This window comes from Camelina sativa, chromosome 6, assembly GCF_030686135.1.
Source record: "Camelina sativa cultivar CO46 ecotype springtype chromosome 6, ASM3068613v1".
NCBI classification, from domain to species: Eukaryota; Viridiplantae; Streptophyta; class Magnoliopsida; order Brassicales; family Brassicaceae; genus Camelina; species Camelina sativa.
In genome coordinates, this window is record NC_141885.1 from 26,370,069 (window position 1) to 26,390,884 (window position 20,816).

At 35.1% G+C, this 20,816-nt stretch overlaps 3 protein-coding genes and 1 pseudogene across 5 annotated transcripts; 2 read left to right on the top strand and 2 right to left on the bottom strand.

The window, feature by feature from the left end:
• Positions 1-33: 33 nt before the first annotated feature.
• Positions 34-3,717, bottom strand: LOC104793234 (protein NPG1-like). 2 transcript variants are annotated; one of them, XM_087454847.1, is made up of 7 exons: positions 3,590-3,717; positions 3,362-3,461; positions 2,523-2,794; positions 2,167-2,419; positions 811-2,021; positions 574-721; positions 34-487 (listed from the first exon to the last, which is right to left on the bottom strand). In XM_087454847.1, the coding sequence occupies exons 3-7, from the start codon at positions 2,694-2,696 to the stop codon at positions 159-161; spliced, it is 2,115 nt and encodes a 704-aa protein (XP_087310973.1). In that variant the 5' UTR covers positions 2,697-2,794; positions 3,362-3,461; positions 3,590-3,717; the 3' UTR covers positions 34-158. The 2 variants fall into 2 exon arrangements, with proteins under 2 accessions (XP_087310973.1, XP_019082353.2); XM_019226808.2 differs by having other exon boundaries at positions 2,523-2,802; positions 3,590-3,709.
• A 4,704-nt stretch (positions 3,718-8,421) lies between these two features.
• Positions 8,422-10,394, top strand: LOC104793236 (putative pectinesterase/pectinesterase inhibitor 16; annotated as a pseudogene). The gene is made up of 2 exons (XR_015559986.1): positions 8,422-9,338; positions 9,488-10,394. The product of XR_015559986.1 is annotated as a putative pectinesterase/pectinesterase inhibitor 16 (transcript).
• Positions 10,395-14,639: 4,245 nt separating this feature from the next.
• On the top strand, positions 14,640-15,720 carry LOC104793237 (transcription factor IBH1). The gene has a single exon (XM_010519557.3). It carries the CDS (start codon positions 14,811-14,813, stop codon positions 15,291-15,293), a length of 483 nt encoding a protein of 160 aa, XP_010517859.1. The 5' UTR covers positions 14,640-14,810; the 3' UTR covers positions 15,294-15,720.
• Positions 15,721-16,393: 673 nt separating this feature from the next.
• Positions 16,394-20,516, bottom strand: LOC104793238 (signal peptide peptidase-like 3). The gene is made up of 14 exons (XM_010519558.3): positions 20,257-20,516; positions 19,928-20,086; positions 19,712-19,823; positions 19,499-19,618; positions 19,194-19,348; positions 18,763-18,939; positions 18,631-18,665; positions 18,381-18,537; positions 18,128-18,181; positions 17,961-18,053; positions 17,434-17,576; positions 17,192-17,262; positions 16,933-17,016; positions 16,394-16,842 (listed from the first exon to the last, which is right to left on the bottom strand). Exons 1-14 carry the CDS (start codon positions 20,407-20,409, stop codon positions 16,733-16,735), a joined length of 1,623 nt encoding a protein of 540 aa, XP_010517860.1. The 5' UTR covers positions 20,410-20,516; the 3' UTR covers positions 16,394-16,732.
• Positions 20,517-20,816: the final 300 nt, after the last annotated feature.

The following is a 20,816-nucleotide window of genomic DNA, read 5'->3' on the forward strand; positions in this document are numbered from 1 at the left end:
AGTAGTAACAAAACAATAGTATATTAGGATGTCTTACTCAAAAAAACATATATATTTATAGTTTAAGGGGTTAAAATTGTACATGAGATCATATGATAGGAAGAAAAAATGAACATATAAATTATAAATCTTTATGATACGTTACGTTTTTTGGGATTTTAAAGAATGGTTGAGAAGCTCTCAATAGGATCAGATTCTTCAAGCATAGAAGCAGCTTGGAAGCAATCGGTAGCATCAGCTATACGTCCATCAGATTTATGAACCATTCCTAGGTAATACCAAGCTTTTCGGTTTGTCGGATCAATCCTCAATGCATCAGAAAGCAAGCTTCTCGCCACGGGGAGAGTCGGCTGATGATCTTTCCCTCTTTCAGACAACAATGCTCCAACCGCTACTTTGCAAGGAACCGATGATCCGTCTAGTAATAAACCATCTAAGAAAGCTGCTAACGCGGGTTTAAACTCCTTTCGTCCTTCCCACATTCGACCTGATCATCCCAAAGATTCAAACCGAATTTGAGTAAATCAAGGAAATGGATTCTAAGAGATGAGTTAAATGTGTTCTTGTTCTTGCCTTCTGTATGCAGCATTGAAGCAGAGTATTGTTTCAGCTCCCCGGCCTTTTTCAGACAGACTTCCACGTCGTTCCAATGCGAAAGGCTTGAGTAAAGATAAGCCAAGCCATGCCACACTTCAAACTCATTCACTTTGTCTTCCTCCATCTGTGTTATTGTATAAGGTCTTCAATAAAAAAACAGAAGGTTTTGATTGATGATCCCAATAGATTAGAAAACAAACGAGATTTAGAAACCTGAGAAAGAGTTCTGAGAGGTCCAAAAGATTTCCTTTGCGCTTGAACCAATGCAAGAAGGTAACGATAAGTCTCGACAGCTTCTGTTGGATTTGACTGAGAGATCTTCAACTTTGCTTTAAGTCTCAAGAGAAATCCTTGATCCCACTTTGCGGTTTCATCTAAAGCAGCATCGGTCACAACTTCAGCTTCTGAAAACCGTTGCTGAGCCGACAAAACAAGCGCGAGAAATCTCCATCCTTTTAACACCGACCCTCCCGTTGCATCGATGAACTCTTTGGCGTAACGTGACGCGGCTTTTAAGTTCCGTTGCTCAGCGTATTGAACACCTAACTCAAAGATCAAATCAGGATTGTTGTGCTCAAAAGCTATAGCTCCATCTAATGCTTTCAATGATTCTGATTGAAGCCGAGACCTTTCGAAATCCGACGTGGGAACTTTAGCTTGCTTCCCTAAACAAAGTCCTAACATCCTCAGACCAACGCCTTTCAAATGCTCATCCATACCTTGTGCATTGTTTATAGCTCTCTGCGCATAACCCGAACCTTCTGCAGCTAAAGAAGGCTCTTCACTGCAAAGCTTAGCAGCTAACAAAAGTGCCACAAGATCATCAGGTTGTTCGTGTTTGTGCAGAGACTTTCTAAGAAGGTTAACCGCAGCACTGTTTTGACCAGCTGCACTATAGGAAAGAGCCAAAGTGTTCCAACGCTCAATACGGCTGTACACACCAGGCATTACTTCTTCAAGCTGCTTGGCGAGAACCGAGGTCTGACTACATAAAGATAACGCAAAGGTAAGGTGCTCAAACACAGACGGATCCCATTTAGCTTTCCCGAGGTTGAACTTCTTTAAAAGAATCATTAGAAGAAGAATGGCTTCTTCTAAGTTGTTTCTAGGTATGTAGGAGCCCTCCATCTGAGAACCTAAGCTCGGTGGACTCGCTTCGACTCCAGAATGTAGAAGAAAGACTGCAAAATCTTTCTGAATCCTTGCACAACAGTCATTATCAAGATTCCATTGGCTTAAAAGCGCGCGTCTATAAGAGGATATTGCTTCTTGATAGTCACCACACTCTTTCCATAACGCAGGAAGTAGTTCAACTGCGTGGCTAACGGTTTCTTGAAGTTTGTTATCCACTTGAGCATCTGGTATCCCTTGCTGAAATATTTTCTCAACAGAATCAAGAACACTCCTGCATTCGTGTGCAGCCTCTGCAAAATAAAACAACCAGCAAGGAAAGAAAGATTCAGAATTAAAGGCTGTACCAAGATCAATGCCTCAGATTCATCACATTTCATTCTTTTCAAACTGTATTGTCAAAAAAATTGAGACTCACAGTTAAAAGAGTAAATTTACCGGTTATTCTCCCAAGTTTTTGAAGGGATTTGGCTTTCAAGTAGATAGCTTCAAGGACCAAGTTAGCAGCATGTTGAGAAACTAATTGCTGCGGTTCACGGGGACGGTTTTTCTTAGTAGCAGGTTTCTCAGGAGGCACAGAAACCTGTAATCGCTGGATAGCTGCTTGAAGGTCAATACCTTCAAAGACACGAAGTGCACCTTCTAAATTCCCTCTTTGGTATTCCAATCTACCAAGAAGTGCTCTTGCTTCCTGTAACCACAAAAACAAGCAAAATCTAGTAACTAATCCTTTGCTTCCTAATAAAGTTGGTGGATTGATGGGAGAGTTAGGAAAATAAAATAAAAAACAAAACCTCGAAATTGAGAGATAAGCCTTCTCTCAAAGAAGTTTCAGCTTCTTGGATGTTTCCTTCATCAAGCTTTGCTTCAACTTCAGATGTTTTAATGCAAATCCCATTTGCACATAGTTGTCTAATGATCTCATCATCCCCATTCTCACTAAAATCCGCGGATCGATTCCCGAGCATTGTTTCTTCCACCTTTTTAGACTTAAACCCGCATCAAAGCATAATTCTCTATCTTTCCAATACTCCAAAGATCATACATCTACCGTAACTAGTAGCAACTGCATCACTTGTAACAATAAAAATAAAAAACATGATTTTTCAAAGTCAACGCAAGTTCCTTTGCTCGATCACAATCAGAAACTTTTCCAGAGGTAACAAACAACAACCAACATTTTTTCTTTCTTGAGACAAAAATCCAAAGAAATTGAAATCATTATCTTGAAAGGACCCACCAAAAATGGAAGCTTAAAAGACAACAAAAAGAAGAAGAGCTTTGTCATCTTTCTGACTTTTTATGTTTCAACTTAGAGAGGAATCATTATTATTATTATCTTAAAACAATTCGAGACTACACTACCTACATTCCTATGATCTGTTCATCAGCAAAAACTATATATAATGACAAAAATGAATTTCCTAATTCTTGTTTGTTCCACAATTCAACCAAAGAAAAAAAAAAAAGAGATTGCAAATGTGGGAGGGTCGGTCCTTTCAAAAAAAACAAAACCAAATTAAGGAGTTTCAAAAAAACAATGATAAAATCGAAACTCGCAGATAATTTCCAAATCGATCAGGAAAAAAAACAAAAGCCAATTTCGGGGGGAGGGAGAATGAATCTACCGTACCTACGATCATCCGCTTCATGGTTCCTCCAGACACCCGATCGAATCAAGGACGCAAAGAAGATGAAGCTGCACTAACGAATTTTGCGGCGAAAATTCGGATCTGAAAAGAAACTTTAAAAAATTAAATAGAAAGAGAGGACACTTTTTGATCTTTGGTTTTTTTTTTTTTTTTTTTTAATTTGGTTATTAGAAGAATGTGTTTTTAAAAAAGGCGTAACAGAGTCTTACGTGCTCCCGGTGTTGCACAACGTGAACGGGGGAGGTAATAGAAGAAAGAAACACCCAAACACAACAACACAAGAGAAGAAGAGACCACTGTTTTGTCTTAAAAGCTCTCTCTTTCTCTCCTCTCTCGTATGTAATTTCGCATGTTCATTAGGGGTAGTATTGTCTTCTTGACGGTTACAAAATTTGAAATCAAACCTTCTCATTCAGTAAGAGGCTTTTACGCACCACTGATGGAAAATAAGTCAAGTCTGTCTATCTAGGTGCAGCACTGTCTATCTAATTTATCTAATGGCTTAGCTTAAAAAGCCCTCTTATAGAAATAATCGTTGTTAGTGTTTTTTCTCTCCAAAAACCACTGTTATTTGTTATATTTATCAGAATGTTAAACTTTATTGAATGAGGACAAACTATATGAATTTGAATTAATAATTTAAGTCTAACAAAGACAAGAACACTTTGGTTCTCAATGATTTTATAACACAATAGAGAATGCTTAAATACACTAGAAAATAATTACTCTTTCTGGTTTTTTTTTTTGTCGTTCTAGAGTTTTGCACACAAGTTAAAAAAAAAATAGATCAATGTCTTATTATATCCCTTTTTTAATACATTTTATAATTTTTTTTATTGGTTAAAACATTAAAATAGTTGGGATAAAATTGGTATTTTTACCAAATATATGTATTGGAAACCTAAAACGACAAGTATTGGAAAACAAAATTTTTACTGTAGAATGACAAATTAAAAAAACGAAAGGGAGTAACTAATTATTACTCTCTCTCATTATATTATGTAAGAGTCGTTACATAAGTTTTTTGATCATACATAATTAAATTAATATAATTTGTGCGTAGAAATTTAAGAAAATCTAATAAAATAGAATTAAGAAAAAAGCCTTTTGAACCCCAAAAAAAAAGGTCTACATGATCTCACATATTGGAACAGGTGGAGTATAAATAACTAAAACTTTAGGCCACTTCTTCTTCTTCTCCCTCAAGTGGTCTCTCATCACTTTCACCAATACCTGCTTAGAAATTCGAATTTCAGTTGTATCGTTTAGAAATGGTATGGTCGGTGGGTCGGCAAGAGATACACTTTGCAGTCTTAACTTACGCACAACTCTTTCAGAAAAGTTATGGACGCTTCCACTTTCAAAGAGGATACGAATTACTTTTCCGTCAACCGAACAGGTGGATACAGCATGGTATGGTAGCCACAACAAGTCCAGTTGTTGTTCAATTAAGATGGCTCGGTCCCGAGCTTCCTGAACCGTGGAAGGGTCAAATTGCTTCACATTGGTTTGCAATTGGGGACGTAAACCGGAAATAAACCGGCTGGTCAGTTGGTGTTCAGACTCGTGAACGTTGTCGATTTTATCTGACATCATGTCGAAGAAATTTGTAGCATAAGCTTCCACTGATTGAGATCCTTGCTTGAGATTGCAAAATCTCTGTACAAAAGCCTTGCGCACCTTCTTCCACCAAGCTAGAGCTCTTCCGCTAAACCGTGATGATGTTACCATATTGAAAGGATCTTGTCTCGTTTTTTCAGAGGTACGGGAATGATTCTTAAAAAGTATCTTTGGAACCCTATTTATAAACCATAAACGTGCAAAGAGTATGAAGTTGAAGAAGGAAACAAATAATAAAACAAAACAAAAAAGGAAATGTCTGTTGAATAGCTTAAGTTAGAAGTCATCCTATTCCTAACCAAGATATAAGTTGTCAATAAGATAAGGATCAGGTTTTGTTTAGGAGTTATCTAATATAAAGGTTTTTCTATTAAGAATATATATGATTAGTGTTATATAAATAAGGGTGTTGAACTATGACAACCAATTGAGAGCTTTAGTTTTGAGTAAATTTTCTAAAGCTAATAAATAAGAGTTGTTCTTTAGTCTTGATCTCAAGGTTCTGTTAGCATACTTGAAAACTAGAATGTCGATACGAAAATGTAAAATTGAAAAGTTCCAATAACTGAAAGAAGGAAAGAAACTTTGATACGAAAAATGTAAAACAAAAAGGAAGAAAAAATGCTCTGTTATTTTTAGCCTCAGCAACTACGATTGGGCCATTAAAATGCATTTGGCCCAAAATCAGTTTAGATGTGTTTTATTTTTTGCCAACACAACAGTCAACACATAACAGTGACACATATGACATACTGTTATAAATCTTACACCGAATCTGGGTGTTTCTTCTTTCTCTATGTCTTTTTTGCCAATAAATAATATACCAGCAACTTCTTTATCAGAAGACTCTTTTATAAATATATAAATGAGATGAGTTTTAATGACTTTAGCATTTCCTACTTAATGATACTAGTATAACAACAAAAGCGCTAGGTAGCAATTACACTTCTAAGACGATTCAAATCAATCATATTCAATCCCCTTAACCCAAATTCTACTTTTCTTTCTTTTCACATTTTATTTTTTTAATATTAACAAAAAAAAAATGAAAATCCTCCAAAGTAAATAAGTTTGGAATGGTGAAGCATTTTCAATTACTAGCAAAGCAATATTCTCAATTTTGTGGAGAAAATAATTGAAGATATGTAGCTAACTAGAGTTCCACAAACCCACGTCACTGGTAATTGTTACAAAAGGTGCAAGGACCTCTAGGATTCGAATAATTTGCTAGCTTTTTTTTTTTTGTGTTAAAAATTCATCTACTTATCACATTGAAATGTGCAAGCTTGGTTTTGTTACTAATAGAAATTAATTAACTCAAAGTACATTTACAGTATATGTTAATTTAGTACTCAAATCACTGACTCTCCTTTTCATCACTCTCTTTGGCATTGGGAAACATTTAAGGCCTCCATCCATTTGTCTTAATTCAAAATTATTTAAGTTAGTTCTTACGTATATCAATCATCAAATCATGTATAATTATATAATATTAATTTATATCTATCAAAATACTTTATTGTTTTCTTTATTATTATTATTTCATATATTATAAATCATGTAGTTGACAAAACAAAAAAATCATGTATTTATCATGTATTTTGTTCTCCGATAGATTAATTAATTTGATTATTTGTAGTATTATACAGGTACATTATTGCGTGAATTAGTTGTGCATGCATTTATTAGACAAGACCTTGACCTCTTGGTTTAACATATTAAGTCATCGTATAAAGCTTACCATAGAGTTTAGTGGCATCCTTATCAAACAATTATAAAAACAACTATCGAAATATTAATACTTTTAAAATTCAAAAAAAATAATATCAATAATAGTATTTATTAATATTTACTCATACGATCAGACTCATATATATTGCATACTTTTGTATGATGATTATTTTTTAACAATTTTTTTCTTCTATATATAATCGTTTTGCTAAAGTATTGGTATATATGTCAGTTGCATGAATATTATTTTGACAACAAGATGTAATATGTTTATCTTTCTAAATGAAAAACCAAAAGTTGGAGAATCTAGAAATAACAGTGTTTTACCCTTTAAATTTTAAAGAACACAAATGTGTTTTCTTTGTTCCCGAGGCTGCCAAGTGGGTGAGTAGTGGTGACATCTCGTCGTTGAATTTTCTTTGAGGAGTACATAAGATGGATCCCATTTTCTTTGTCTGTTTTAAGTTTGGCCGTATCATTAGCCATGCACATCACGCGATGTAATGAACCATATTTTCCAAGAAATAACATAACGTTAAAATCAGGAGGTAAAGATTCAAAAAATAAATTTTGGTTATTTTCTTTGTCACCAAACAACTTTTTTTTTTTGCTTGCTTGTCATATCTAGCTCGATACATATTATAAGTAGATTAGTCGCATTTAGATATACCATTGGGTTGCGCAGGCACGTGTGTGAGTTGGAACTTCTTTAGTACTTATCAAATTGTTAGTACGTAACATCATACTGTATACTGTATACATCATACGTAACATCATACTGTGTATACTATGGTTGAATTATATTGATTTCGGAAAGTTTTTCTTTTTTTAATTCCAAATTAGGAAAAGTTAGGAATTTATACGCGGTTTGCTTTAGAATGTAGCACTTTTGTTGATCAATAAATAAATGAATTTCACTTACATAGATACAGATTAACTATATCATACATAAATTAAATATACTAATATACTTATATTCGCGAAAATAAAGCACATACGTTATTGTTTATACGCTCTATGATTAAAAAAGCAGCAAATGATTGTAAATGTTTCGAACAGTCTGGCAATCTAAAGCCTTCTTTGTATTGCTTCACCCCTAAGGTTTACGTTTAGTGAACTAACTTTATACAATATGTGGAACATGTATAATCCATGCATATAAATTAACCACAACACCTGTGAAATGTTAAATTTGATTGCATCAAAGATTTTTTCCTCTATTTCATATACCCGTCAACCAGAAATAAATAAATAAAATGTGTCCTACTTAACTACTTATGCTTAAAAAATATTATAGCTATATTGTGTGAAATCTTGTGCTGGAGAGTAATCAATTGATTCATTACAGATAACTAATGGATAGAGATCAAGCTTGGTAAAACATCAAATGTTATGATACACCGCAAAACTTACAAAATCAGTAATTATCAGGATGTAAAAGATTAGAATAGGCACTATCTTATTATACAATAAAGATCAATTAAGGGCAATAATGGATGCATCATAGTATAATATCTCGGAAATAAAGTACAAGTATTTGTGGTATGTGATTTTGCTCGAAACATAAGAGTCGTGTTGTAGTAAGAAATTATTTAACAACAACTCAAAATTAAAATAGTAACGAACAGAAAATTGTAACTCTATATATATACATGTATCACGTAGCTGCTGCTACCACAACAACTCACAAGTCATTAAGCTTCATGATAACTATAATTAATGGCTTTATCATCATCAATATCAAATCACAAGATTCTAAAAACACTAACGTTTTTGCTGATCGTAAACTTCTTATACCTAATTCAAACTACTTCAGCTGTGACCGGTTCCAATTCCAACTCCCACTTCTCAAGATTCTCGAGACATCGTCAAAGCTCACCATCATCAAGAACCAAACAAGGGTTTCTCGAATCGGTCCAAGAGAGTAAGAACCATGCTCTCTTGGCTCGTTCTCTCGCTTTCAATCTCACGCTTTCCCATAGAACCGCACAAAACCACACGCTTGATCCCATCCACGACTGCCTCGAGCTGCTGGACAACACACTTGACATGTTGTCTCGCATCCATGCGGATAACGACGAAGAAGATGTTCATACATGGCTAAGCGCAGCACTCACGAACCAAGATACTTGTGAGCAGAGCCTTCAAGAGAAATCCAAGTCATACAAACACGGACCCACGATGGATTTCGTCGCAAGAAACCTCACCGGTTTGTTGACTAACTCGCTTGACTTGTTCTTATCCGTGAAATCGAAACACCGGAGACTCTTGTCAGAACAGGACTCGTTTCCCACGTTCGTAACTTCACCAGAGCATCGAAGGCTTCTAGAAGCTTCGGTGGAGGAGCTGAAGGTTGATGCGGTCGTTGCTGCCGACGGAAGCGGGACACACAAAACCGTAGGAGAAGCGTTGTTGTCTACGTCATTGGCGAGCGGTACCGGGGGCAGAACCGTAATTCACCTGAAAGCTGGGACCTACCATGAGAACATCAACATTCCGACGAAGCAGAAGAACGTTATGTTAGTTGGTGACGGTAAGGGTATAACGGTCATTGTTGGTAGCGAAGTAATAGAGGCGGCTGGACTACTTACAAAACTGCCACCGTCGGTATGTTTCTATAAATTTTACTTTCATTCTCGGTTTAATCGGTTATTTTGTTATCAGTTCGGTTCGGTTATCAATTTCAAATTATTTGATACGGTTTTGGTTTGATTCGATTCGGTTAACAAGATTTTTGGTTTAATTGATTTTGAAAGCCGCGATGGGAGAGGGGTTCATAGCGCGGGACATAACATTCGTGAACAACGCCGGACCTCAATCGGAGCAAGCGGTGGCGCTCCGTGTCGGAGCAGATAAATCTGTCGTGTATCGATGCTCCGTCGTAGGATACCAAGATTCACTCTACACACACTCTAACCGACAATTCTACAGAGAGACAGATATCACCGGAACCGTCGATTTCATCTTCGGTAACTCCGCCGTCGTGTTCCAGTCATGCAACATCGCCGCACGTAAACCGTTACCGGGTCAGAAAAACTTCGTGACGGCGCAAGGACGGAAAGATCCGGGCCAGAACACCGGGATCTCGATTCAGAACTGCAAAATCACGGCGGAGTCGATGACTTATCTCGGTCGGCCGTGGAAGGCGTATTCGAGGACGGTGGTGATGCAATCGTATCTCGGCGGGTCGATTGACCCGTCGGGTTGGTCTCCTTGGTCCGGTGGTTTTGGTCTCAAGTCTCTGTATTACGGCGAATTTGGGAATTCGGGTCCTGGATCATCGGTTTCGGGTCGGGTTAAATGGAGTGGGTACCATTCGGGTTTGACGATGACGGAAGCTGAAAAGTTCACTGTGGCGGGTTTTATTAACGGGAATGTGTGGTTGCCGTCAACGGGCGTTAGTTTCGACTCTGGACTTATCAAGTGAAGTGAGCTCTTTCGTTTGAATATAATTAATTTCTCAAACTGTGTTTTTTTATATAGTCATTAATGTTGAATTGTGATTAAAGGTAAGGTAATGGGTGTGAATTGTGATAAATAATTCTTAATTAGTTACAAGTTACAACTGTGTGTTTATAATTTATATACTCCCTTTTCGTTTTATAAATTGTATATTTTGGGTGTAATTAACTTCAAAAGAAAATAAATGTTCTCCACTAAAAATCTTAATGTGTTGCAGAATTGTTTATACTAATGTTTTACATTTAAAGAATCTTAATTTGTTGAAGTAAACTGTAAGAAACATGTAGATTTTAACACACTAACCTGTAAATTAAACTTTTGTGAATCATTGATTAATTGGATACAAATGACTTGCATGTGGATAAGTGCTAATCCCGTCCATTAGTGGTTTTGAAGCCTGCATTATAAGTGAAGATAAAGAGATTTTTAAAAGCCCATTGTTATAGACTTATGCCATAAATAATCTTGGATTATAAATAAATGTATGTTCTCTCTTCTGTTTTTCTTCTTATTTGGTCAACTTCTTTCTTTTGTTCTTTTCTGTTAAGGCACATATTTGGTAGAGCGACCGGATTAAATTGTGATATATATTGTACTCAAGTGGTTTTCAAAGAATTATTTGGTCAAATGGTTGGTCTATGAATCAATAATATATACATTATGTATACGCCCAAAACTTATCAAAATTATGTATGATGCAGTTTCTTTTGTATGTCCTCTTTTTAAAAAACAATCTGCGGAAATTATGGAAAATTGGGTATTATGGTCGTTTAAAACATGCATGATTTGCATCATAATGGATGAATTTGACATTTAATTTTAGACCACCATGAGTTTTTTTTTTTTTTGTTAAAAGGCATGACCACCATGAGAGTTAGTGTGGTTTATATAACATACTATTACTGTGCAACGTGTTACAAACATAGTTAATTAAATTTGTATGTTTTGATATTTTGGACATGCGAAGTTAAGGGTGTAAAGATTTTCTTCTTCAAGTCTTCTAGTGTCATATCGATACTAATCATCTACATATAAACCTATTGATTGCATGCACTTTGCGGTTGCGGATGTATAGACGCGTTGAAACTTGTAATTCCTAAGCGAAGAAAGATTAAAAGTATAAGTTTTATATTGTGCGAGAGACTTTACCAACTAACCATAATTGAAGAATAGTGATAATAAAGAATAATTAGAAGTTTAGAGTATGAATAGTTGTATAAAAGAGATCATTTAATTGGGAAGTGGTCTTCGTTTTGAGTATTAAAATCTTGCCTCTCTAACCATAGGCAAGATTGTCCCACCTTTTTATTTTTCCACGGTTCAGATTTCTTTAAAACTCAATACATTAATCAAATAAATGAACAATATACATAGATATTTGCATGTACGTGTGTATTCGTATCTGTACATTAAATTGATCCCACGTGCAAATCTTTTGTTTCTTTATAACCACCAAATTCTCATCCTTACGGTCAATCGCTTATTAAACTTTTCTCAATGTTTTATTAAGCACGACGACTCTCTTCACACAATCTATATGTGCAAGCATTAAGTTACAAAATTTATTCTTCAGTCATGGTTTGGCTCGTCGGATAAAATCATACGTTTTGAGGTTTGTAATATAAAAGAAAAGGAAGCGCCGTCATGTGACCTATACATACCGGGGAAAGTAAAACGGGATCACGTCAGCAACAGTTACAGAGAAAAGTCGCCGACAGTTGTAACGTCAAGCTTAATCAGCCGTCTTCTTTCATTTTAACATAGCCTAATAAATAAAGCAATACCACACACTTTTTATTTTCTTAACTCGAACGAAATTATTACATCAGAAAAACATGGCGTAAGTGATGAGGTGTCTTTTCACACGTTTCTGATTTAAAACGTCAGTACGATTTTAGAACTCCATTCTTGAGTTTAACAACATTAATTTGTCACTATTACTGAGTGACCAATAGCACTTGTTCTTTTAGTATTGGTTTTACTTTTTTAGTTGGATGGTTTAATCAACTACTAGTACTCCTCAACGACTGATTTATTATTTATAGTTATAAAATATTAAGAGGAGAATCAAAGAAAACGAATGGTGTAGACTTGTAATTAAAATACTCTCCCCGTTTCAAAATATCTTTAATAGTGACAACTAAAGCATGTAGATTAAGAAATCTTTACTTTTAACACTAGATTAAAAAATCTTTACTTTTAACAAGTTCAACCAATCAGAAACAATACTGCATAATATAAAATACTAAACTAATCTAAAAGTTGCATAGAAATTTGAAAACATCTTATATTATGAAACAAAAATCTTCTCTAAAACATCTTATATTTTGAAACGGAGGAAGTATTAATTAAAATAATTAGAACAAAACAAATTAAAAGATAAAGAAGATAAGATAGAAAGAAAAGTTGGGGGGGGGGGGGGGGTAAAGGCCATAGCCATGTGCCTTCATGTGGTGGTTGGCCCATTAAGTGTCCCCACGCTACCACTTCTTCAACTCCTCTCCTCTTTTACTTCTTAATATCATATGATTAAATACCTTGTTATTCATTTGGTTTCACTCCTAATATCAATTTTGTACATTGTTAAACACTTAAACTTTATGGTAGATGTAATTCTACTGAAAGCTTATAGAAAAGCTTTGTGGTATTGAAGGGATTTTGGAGCTTAATTTTGAAAAAGGGGAGATATATGTGATAATGATAATATAAAAAATAATTAATGGCGTGAAAAATACGTCCGGCGGCAAAGTGGTAGGGAGAGAGTGATTAACACAAAAGAGATGGGACTAATGCTAAATTATAGCCTTAACCAAACACAAATCGTATTCCTCAAGTCTCTCTTCTCTTTTTATTTTTTCGTCTCTTTTTGGCTTTTAATATTCATGAATCATGAGTTGTCATTTGTATATTAGTTAGTAATATATCTAGTGAATATATTGTTGTTGCTCTCTTGCATGGTGAATATTTTGTAATATCTTTGATCACTTTCGAACACTTTATCTTTGATGATGCGAGCGACTAATTGATTAAGTTTTTTTAATTCTTTTTTACGTCCAAAAGAATCAAAAATTCTTTCAATTTGATTACTTTACGAACTAACTTATAGTTCAAACTCGGGATTGAATAAACTTCCTCAATCAGTCATTTTTTACAGGTGTTGGATTTTGGCTTGAATGATATATATCGAGAAAGTAATGGATCAGTTGATCGATTTTTAGAGGGTTTTGTAAAATTTCTTTTGCAATGATAACGAGCTTAGATGTTTTCCACCATCATTCCATCTTAGTCGTCATTAATTGCCAACTAATGTTTAACATAAATACATATAGCTTACCTAATATATTATCATAATAGTCTCTATTAGCTGGTCACGTTAATTAATCCATACGCATTCGTCACTAAACCTTTTTATAAAAACAAACAAATAAACATAAAATCGTGGTTGGAATCTTATTCCATAATCTGATGTTTGCTCCTAATTGCTCTTTTTTCCGTTTATACATAACACAGCTACGAACCAGAAGTGCTTTAATTTGATTAATTTGCGTCTTGTAAACATCTTCCGAATTATAATTTAATTTGTTTTAGTTGAGATCTATATTACAGCTAGCATTAAATGCCACATATGTTAGTGTATTTATATAATTAATCTGCCTATAGTGTTATATACTTATATATTTCAAATATATACATACATATTTCAAAGTGGTCAAATATATGTATTCAAAATGGCCAAGTTCTGCTCATCTATTAGCATCACCTTTTCTTCTTCAAGCCGAAACATCGTTTTCCATTAATTTCACATATATATATATATATATATGTTCAAGACTTTATAACCCTAAGGTGTATATATATTATACTTATCCGAAATACACGGGTTTTGCTAATATATAATTCACATTTGATTTTAAAATCCTAACACATAACATGATTTTACATATCTAATTATCCACCAGTAAACAATCTAACAGCCAATCCACTAAACCACAACAGACGACTAGCTCTCCGACTCCAATATTTTCGAACTACGTACTATTTATATAATTTTTGATGAAACATATCATACAAATTTAAAATAGTTGTTAGTAAACTCCCTAAAGTAAACCATAGAACTGCATTTATTTTGTCTCCACCAAAGAAAACTATCACTTAAACTTTCATTTCTCATATATTTTGAGGCAACTAATTTCGACGGACCAATTAAGCTCTAAAATTGAATATTTCAATCTGTTAGCACATCTATTTTTCTTCATCTCTTCACGTTTTCTTTGTTTCAATCCTACTCATAATTAAAACATGGATTAAAAAGTATCTTAAGAAAATATCTCTACCTAGAGTTTAACTTTCAACTTTATAGATAATTTGAATAGTTGTGCGTCTTGTGACACAAAAAACCATATTTGTAAAATAAAAAAGGTTAAGTAAAAGGAAAATAAACGATATTATTCCTCTTTCTTTCTTTCTTTCTTTTTTTCTCTCTCTCTCTCTCTCTCTCTCTCTTTCCACCTCTTTGTTTTTATATTTAACCCTAATATTGTGTCATTCTCCCAAAAAAAAACGAAAAAGTTTATTAAGGTTCTCAATCTCAAGTTCTCCTCTCCAAGAACCCAAACAATGGCCTCTGCAGACAAAACCATAAACACAGACGTCCCTGAAAAAGACGTTTTTGCCATCCACTTCCTTCAATCCCTCTCAAATCTCAGAACACAAAACCTTTTTAATTCACCGGATACAACAAACTACCGTGTGAGGAAGATAAAGAAGGCTGCGTACGTTTCCATGGCCAGAGCGGCCGGAGGGACTAGCCGCCTATGGAGCAGAGCCCTCTTACGCCGAGCCACCAAAGGAAACAACAAGATCGTAAGATTTCCAAGGAAAAAGAGAAAGGTGACGTGGAAGATATCGTCAAAGCGCAGGAGGAGTGACCAGAGAGCTCCGGTGGTGGAGGAGGCGGCCGAGAGGCTGAGGAATCTTGTTCCGGGAGGCGGAGGAATGGAGACGTCAAAGCTGATGGAAGAGACCGCTCATTACATCAAGTGCCTTAGTATGCAGGTCAAGGTCATGCAGTGTCTCGTTGATGGCTTATCTCCGAAATGATCATCAACTATTCATCATCATCATCATCAGTACGTGATCGATGTATATAGAGATACGACAAATACATAGTATTGGATTGGATCATAACGCATATACAGTATATGTGCATATATATTCTTATATATAAACATACGTGTAAGATAGGATACATATATGAAATGTGTGGATATGTATTAGTCTCGAAGCAACGAAAGATTTTTTCTTTTTCTTTTCTTGAATTTTGATAAAAGGGGATTTATTATTTATCATATGCTATATGGCCGCTTTAAACATTAGGGCTTGTGAACTTGATGTTGGAGCTATGCACTAGCTACAACTTCTGTCTTCTTTCTTTTTTCTTTTAAGCTATATGCTTTACTTGGTTCCTCTTGATTGTAATTCATGAATGATGTTTCTATGGGTGGATTATATATTTTGTTAGAATTAATAAGGTATATTAGAACTATCATAAAACATACCTTTTGATTCATATATAGGTTATATATATTTGATTGCTAATTAATGTTTTGAAATTAAACATACATGATATACATATAGCTAGCTAGTAAATATATATATACAAAAATTATTGAATCTATGATCTTATATTAATATTAATTGACTATTTTCTTGAACTAGTATCACTTGAGTTGAGTACTTGACATACATTAGAGGTTAAAGAATTTTGTAGAAAAATTATTGTACTCTAGTTTTTTTCTAACTCGATCACACACTAGAATACTACATTAGTAATGCCGGAATGAATCCAAATGGTAGCATAACAACATTATTAACAAAAAACTACAAAAGATTGATTATTTATTTTCTTTCTAATCACATCTTCCGTTGGAAGGATTTATCTACACGTCGTATAATAATACTATTATGCAGGTCATACTTCTATTTCATATGATTGTCCTACTTTGTCAATTATTATACACGTGTACATTTAAATAGACTGGTTAGGTCAATTTCCACATATTTCACATCAAACATTTAATTCGTGCATTTGTTTTCGTCTGGAATTCCATTCCATGAGTCGAATATGATTGGAAAAATTTCAAAGTTTTATGGAATTAGTAGATACTATATTTATCCATAAGTGTAAAAAAAAAAAACGATTTCACAAAAAGGGAATTTGCATTATACTTGAAATACTACAAAATGATGAATCCAAGAGAAGGTTATTATATTAAACTCTGTACAAACATGTCATAAGTCTTCTTACTACAGAATCTTTCTTTCTTCTTCCCCAAAACAAGAAAAATACGATATAGTGCACTTTCCGATGTGCCTTGAATTACTTATGGTATCCGATTAACTTTGGCTTTGCAGAAAACATACATCAGCTTTTGTGTATCTCTCACAGATGAAATCTGATAAAAGCTTCTCTCGATGTTTTGGGAATAGCTAATCTGGTTTGATTTATAACACACCCATTAGATTGTTGAATCATGTTATTATGCCGCAGGCATTGGATCCTCCGGTGTGTGAGATTCTGATTCTTCGATGCCGTAACTCCATAGTTCTTTAAGGTCTCCTCTTATCAACCCCAGTATGACGACCAAACCTAGAGAGAATACACATCAGTTAGGTTTTGTTCGAAGACAGAGTGTTCGAGAATAGAGGGAGGAAAGGACACTCAAGCTTCAGATTTTACCAAGTGTGCAAGGAACGATGTATAATAGCGCAGGCTGGCCATGTCCGTCCATAAGATACAGACCTAGATATGTCAGTAACAGACCTACAAAACATAACAAGAAGAAACAAGACAACTTACGTTACTTTCTATATGTAAGTTTCAAGATTGTATATGTAAGCTGCCATCTCGATTAGCAAGACAAGTTACGTTACTTTCTTGTTGGGAAAAACAACAGAATTCAGATCGTTCACTCTAAGTTAGTAAAGCGTGGACTTACCTATTCCATAGCCGATAGTCAGCCAAAGGAAGTACCCATTTACTACTACCCTCTTTTTTATCTTGTCATATCTGAGATCAAAGAGTAGAGAAAGCATTAATTGTGGAGAGGAGTGAACAAGAAAATCGTTTAGGAAGAATCCTGATGTATGAGTTGAGAGATTTAAAAGACAGTTCAGAGAAAGTATGAGAAAAGATGGAATTCCAAGTTTGTTCTTGAATCTAAAACTGACTAAAACGTACCTGGAAGCAAAGGAAATGAGCAAACCGGGGAAGAGGATGTCCCCAAAACCAATCATGTCATAACCACCCCAAGGATCAAAGAACCGAGGAATCCTTAGTAGCATCGGAATGGACTCCCCACTGCTGCTGTCCCCTTGGGCAACCTACAAAGAAGGAATCTCAAATAAGAATATGACTAGCTAACTTGCAATGGTCTACAAGATTACTCAGCTTATAAACTTGGATACTATTGATAGGTTATTGAGTTATAAAGTTATTTGTGTATGCAGTTGACATAACGACAAAGAAATACACCCCTGCAACTTTGATTTGATGTAATGTGACGGACCATACAAGATTTCTGTGTCACAAAGTAAACTGCAAATAAAGCAGTGATACCTTCCAATCATGACGGATCAGATATAGAAGCACATTTTTTTGTCAGAATTGTAGAAAAAAATGATATCACACAAGAAGCCCAATTCTATGCTTACTGACTGTAGCAATAGGAACGACAGATTATTACGGACATTGTAAGAGAAACTCACCACAATCATGACGCTCTCGTGAAAAAGCAGTGGTGATATGAAGACCCAGAAAATGTCATAGACAAACGCGCAGCAAAGAAGTACAGTAGCAACCTGGAGTACAGACCACTATCAGCATATAACAGAGAAACATCATAAATCACTACATAACAAACCAGATAAACTACCTTGATGTTAGGTAATCGAACTACTTGCAAGGCAGTGATCATCAAACATATGCCCTGTCAACAATATGAAGATAAATATTTCACATAGTGCAACCAAGAAACTAAACATTCTCTACATGACATCTTGCTTTATGGAGAGAGGGGGATATGAAACTAAGTTAACAAATAGATCTGAAGCAGTAATAGAGAAAAAATGAAAGGAAAAGTGTTGCAAAGCATCTAGTGATAAAGAAAAGAGAGCTGGGAGAGTTACCAAAATGTCTTGGCCAACCCAAGAATACGATGTGTGCCGTTTTACAAACCAGAAAATAGCAAATGCCAAACAAACAATGTTCACTATAAGCGACATTACTGACATTGTCCCAAGCAAAGGGAGATTCACAGATTTCCGACCAAGGTGTCTGCATTTTCTGCAGGTGGATCAAGCAGCATATATCCATAAGAAATGTTAACCAGAAAAAGAGAGAAGTGAATACTGAATAATCAGGAACAGTTCAGAATACCTCAATATAACTGCCGTAATAATGTTATGCATACCCTGAAACAACAGCCACTTTGTTAAATTGACTGAAAAGCACATATACAATATAAATATCATAAACAGGTTCGAAACTACCAGATGTTAATGAAATTACCTGCATGCCACCGATGCAGAAAAATATGGTGAGCACCCATACAAACCATGATGACATGAAGTAGAAAAGAAGCAGCAGAAAGATGGAGGCGGTTACAATAAAAAATACAGCACCGGTGACACTTATATCAAGGATTTCTTTCTCTGGGTCATCTTTCCTGGTCCCAGTAGCAAATTCCTGGAAAAATCAATCTTCGTTATTTGAAAAGAAATATCGGTAACTCAGCATCATAACAGCTACAGAGTCCAATAAATTGAAGTTTTGATCACCTAAGTCCACAAAATTACAAGATACTGTACATTAAGTATATAGGAATAAAGGCAGTTAGTTGTGTATAATATGTAACTACAGCACGCAAAAGAGCTTTATCTAAAAAATTCCAGTATAGCTACCAAAGAAGAATACCAAAAAAGGACTTGAAAGATGTTAACCTTCGCTAATATGCTGTAAGATTCATTAGCTTGGTCAGGATCCGTAAGATCTGACCATAGTGATGCAACAACAACAGTTCCAACAGCCATGAGCAGTAACAATCCAGCTGTCAGATCCACGACAGGACGCTTTGGAGCATACAACAAAAGCTCAACTGCATCATACAGGAATTGGAATTAGCCTAGAAGAGAAGGTTTACAAGAATACCAGATGTTTCATGTTGTAGAGGTAGAGCATCCACACAGGTCAACAAGTATACTTAATGGATGAAAAACAACAGAACTGTGAAATCACAACGACTCACCACTCTTTTTGTCTACCATAGACTTGTTGAGAGCATCCCCGCTTGCCTTAGAGATCATTAAGACAGGTATGCTCACATTCAGAGATGCATCTTTTTCCATACATCCCATCTCATCAAGATCTGATAACAGATCATGACTAAATTAGATACTAACAAAGCTAACAAAACACAAAAAAAACATTTCCATCCAAAAACCGTATAGAGAAACCAAACCTTCTTTGTCATTAATAACCAACAGAGCAGAAGCACCAGCTGCCTCAGCATGTTTTGCCTTCTCAGTGAAAGCACAATTGCCACGGATCGATAAGGCAATATGTCCATCAAACTGGAACACAAAATGAAAACCCAAATCACATGAATCTGATGCAAGCTCATTGAATTCAAGGGAATGGATTGAAAATTCTATAAAACATGAAAAGCGAAACTAACCCTGGACGAGAGATTGGAACAAGAGTCCAAAGGATCTACAAAAGCAGCAGGAAATCTGAAACTTTGATCAGCATCAGAAGGCACCGAAGCTCCAAATTGAGCAGTTAAGCCAGTAATGGAGTCACCTTCAACATCATCAACCCAATTTAAGACCTTAACCTGTATAAACGAAACATTAAACGGTGAGACCAAATATAGAATCGCATTAACGAGAGAGAGAGAAAGAGCCCAAATCGGAAAATAGATAAAGCAAAGTCGATCAATCAACTCCAGTGAACCAGAGAATGATTGAACACGAAAGCCAAAAGAATCAAAAGCTCGAATTATACCATTTGGAACTTATTGGAACAGCCAGGAGACTCGAGGCCGCCGGAATCGTCGGTCCAGGAGACATCGTCGGCCGCTGCTACCGAAAAAACTAGCAGAAGGAGAAACAGTATTACGACGGAGTATCGGTGAATCGGCGGATCAAACGACGACATGGCGCAATCGACGGAGCAAATCGGAGAGAAGGTGAAGAAGAAGAAGAAAAGGAAAGAAGAGACAAAAGAGTTGCGGTTAAAATCTTGTGAGAGATATATATCGGACGGTCCATAATAGTCATCTTTTTTTTTTTCCCTTTTTAAATTTTGCGAATAATTTAATTATTTATTAATTGTTGATTAAACATCACTCCAATTATAGTATTAGTTGTTTTGGTGCGTTACTCTGCTCTTAGTTTTTTTTCTTGGATAATTCTTATATAAATCAATGTATCGAGTTATGTATTGTATCGACAATAATAATTTTTTTAAAATCCAGCTACTATTTCAATAATATTGAGAGCAGAATTAAGATCTCCACGATGTATTTGACCAAAAGCCAATAGAACAAATCAATATAACATTAT

What these genes read in the sequence shown, in the direction of transcription:
- LOC104793234 (XM_087454847.1), bottom strand. Translation starts at nt 2,696, where the DNA reads ATGCTCGGGAATCGATCCGCGGATTTTAGTGAGAATGGGGATGATGAG. An exon ending in CTCTCAGAACTCTTTCTCAG is followed by an intron (nt 722 to 810) that starts GTTTCTAAATCT and finishes ACAATAACACAG; the next exon opens with ATGGAGGAAGACAAAGTGAA. An exon ending in TTCAATGCTGCATACAGAAG is followed by an intron (nt 488 to 573) that starts GCAAGAACAAGA and finishes TGGGATGATCAG; the next exon opens with GTCGAATGTGGGAAGGACGA.
- LOC104793237 (XM_010519557.3), top strand. Translation starts at nt 14,811, where the DNA reads ATGGCCTCTGCAGACAAAACCATAAACACAGACGTCCCTGAAAAAGAC.
- LOC104793238 (XM_010519558.3), bottom strand. Translation starts at nt 20,409, where the DNA reads ATGTCGTCGTTTGATCCGCCGATTCACCGATACTCCGTCGTAATACTG. An exon ending in TTCGATTACCTAACATCAAG is followed by an intron (nt 18,054 to 18,127) that starts GTAGTTTATCTG and finishes TCTGTACTCCAG; the next exon opens with GTTGCTACTGTACTTCTTTG. An exon ending in GACTATCGGCTATGGAATAG is followed by an intron (nt 17,017 to 17,191) that starts GTAAGTCCACGC and finishes TATGTTTTGTAG; the next exon opens with GTCTGTTACTGACATATCTA.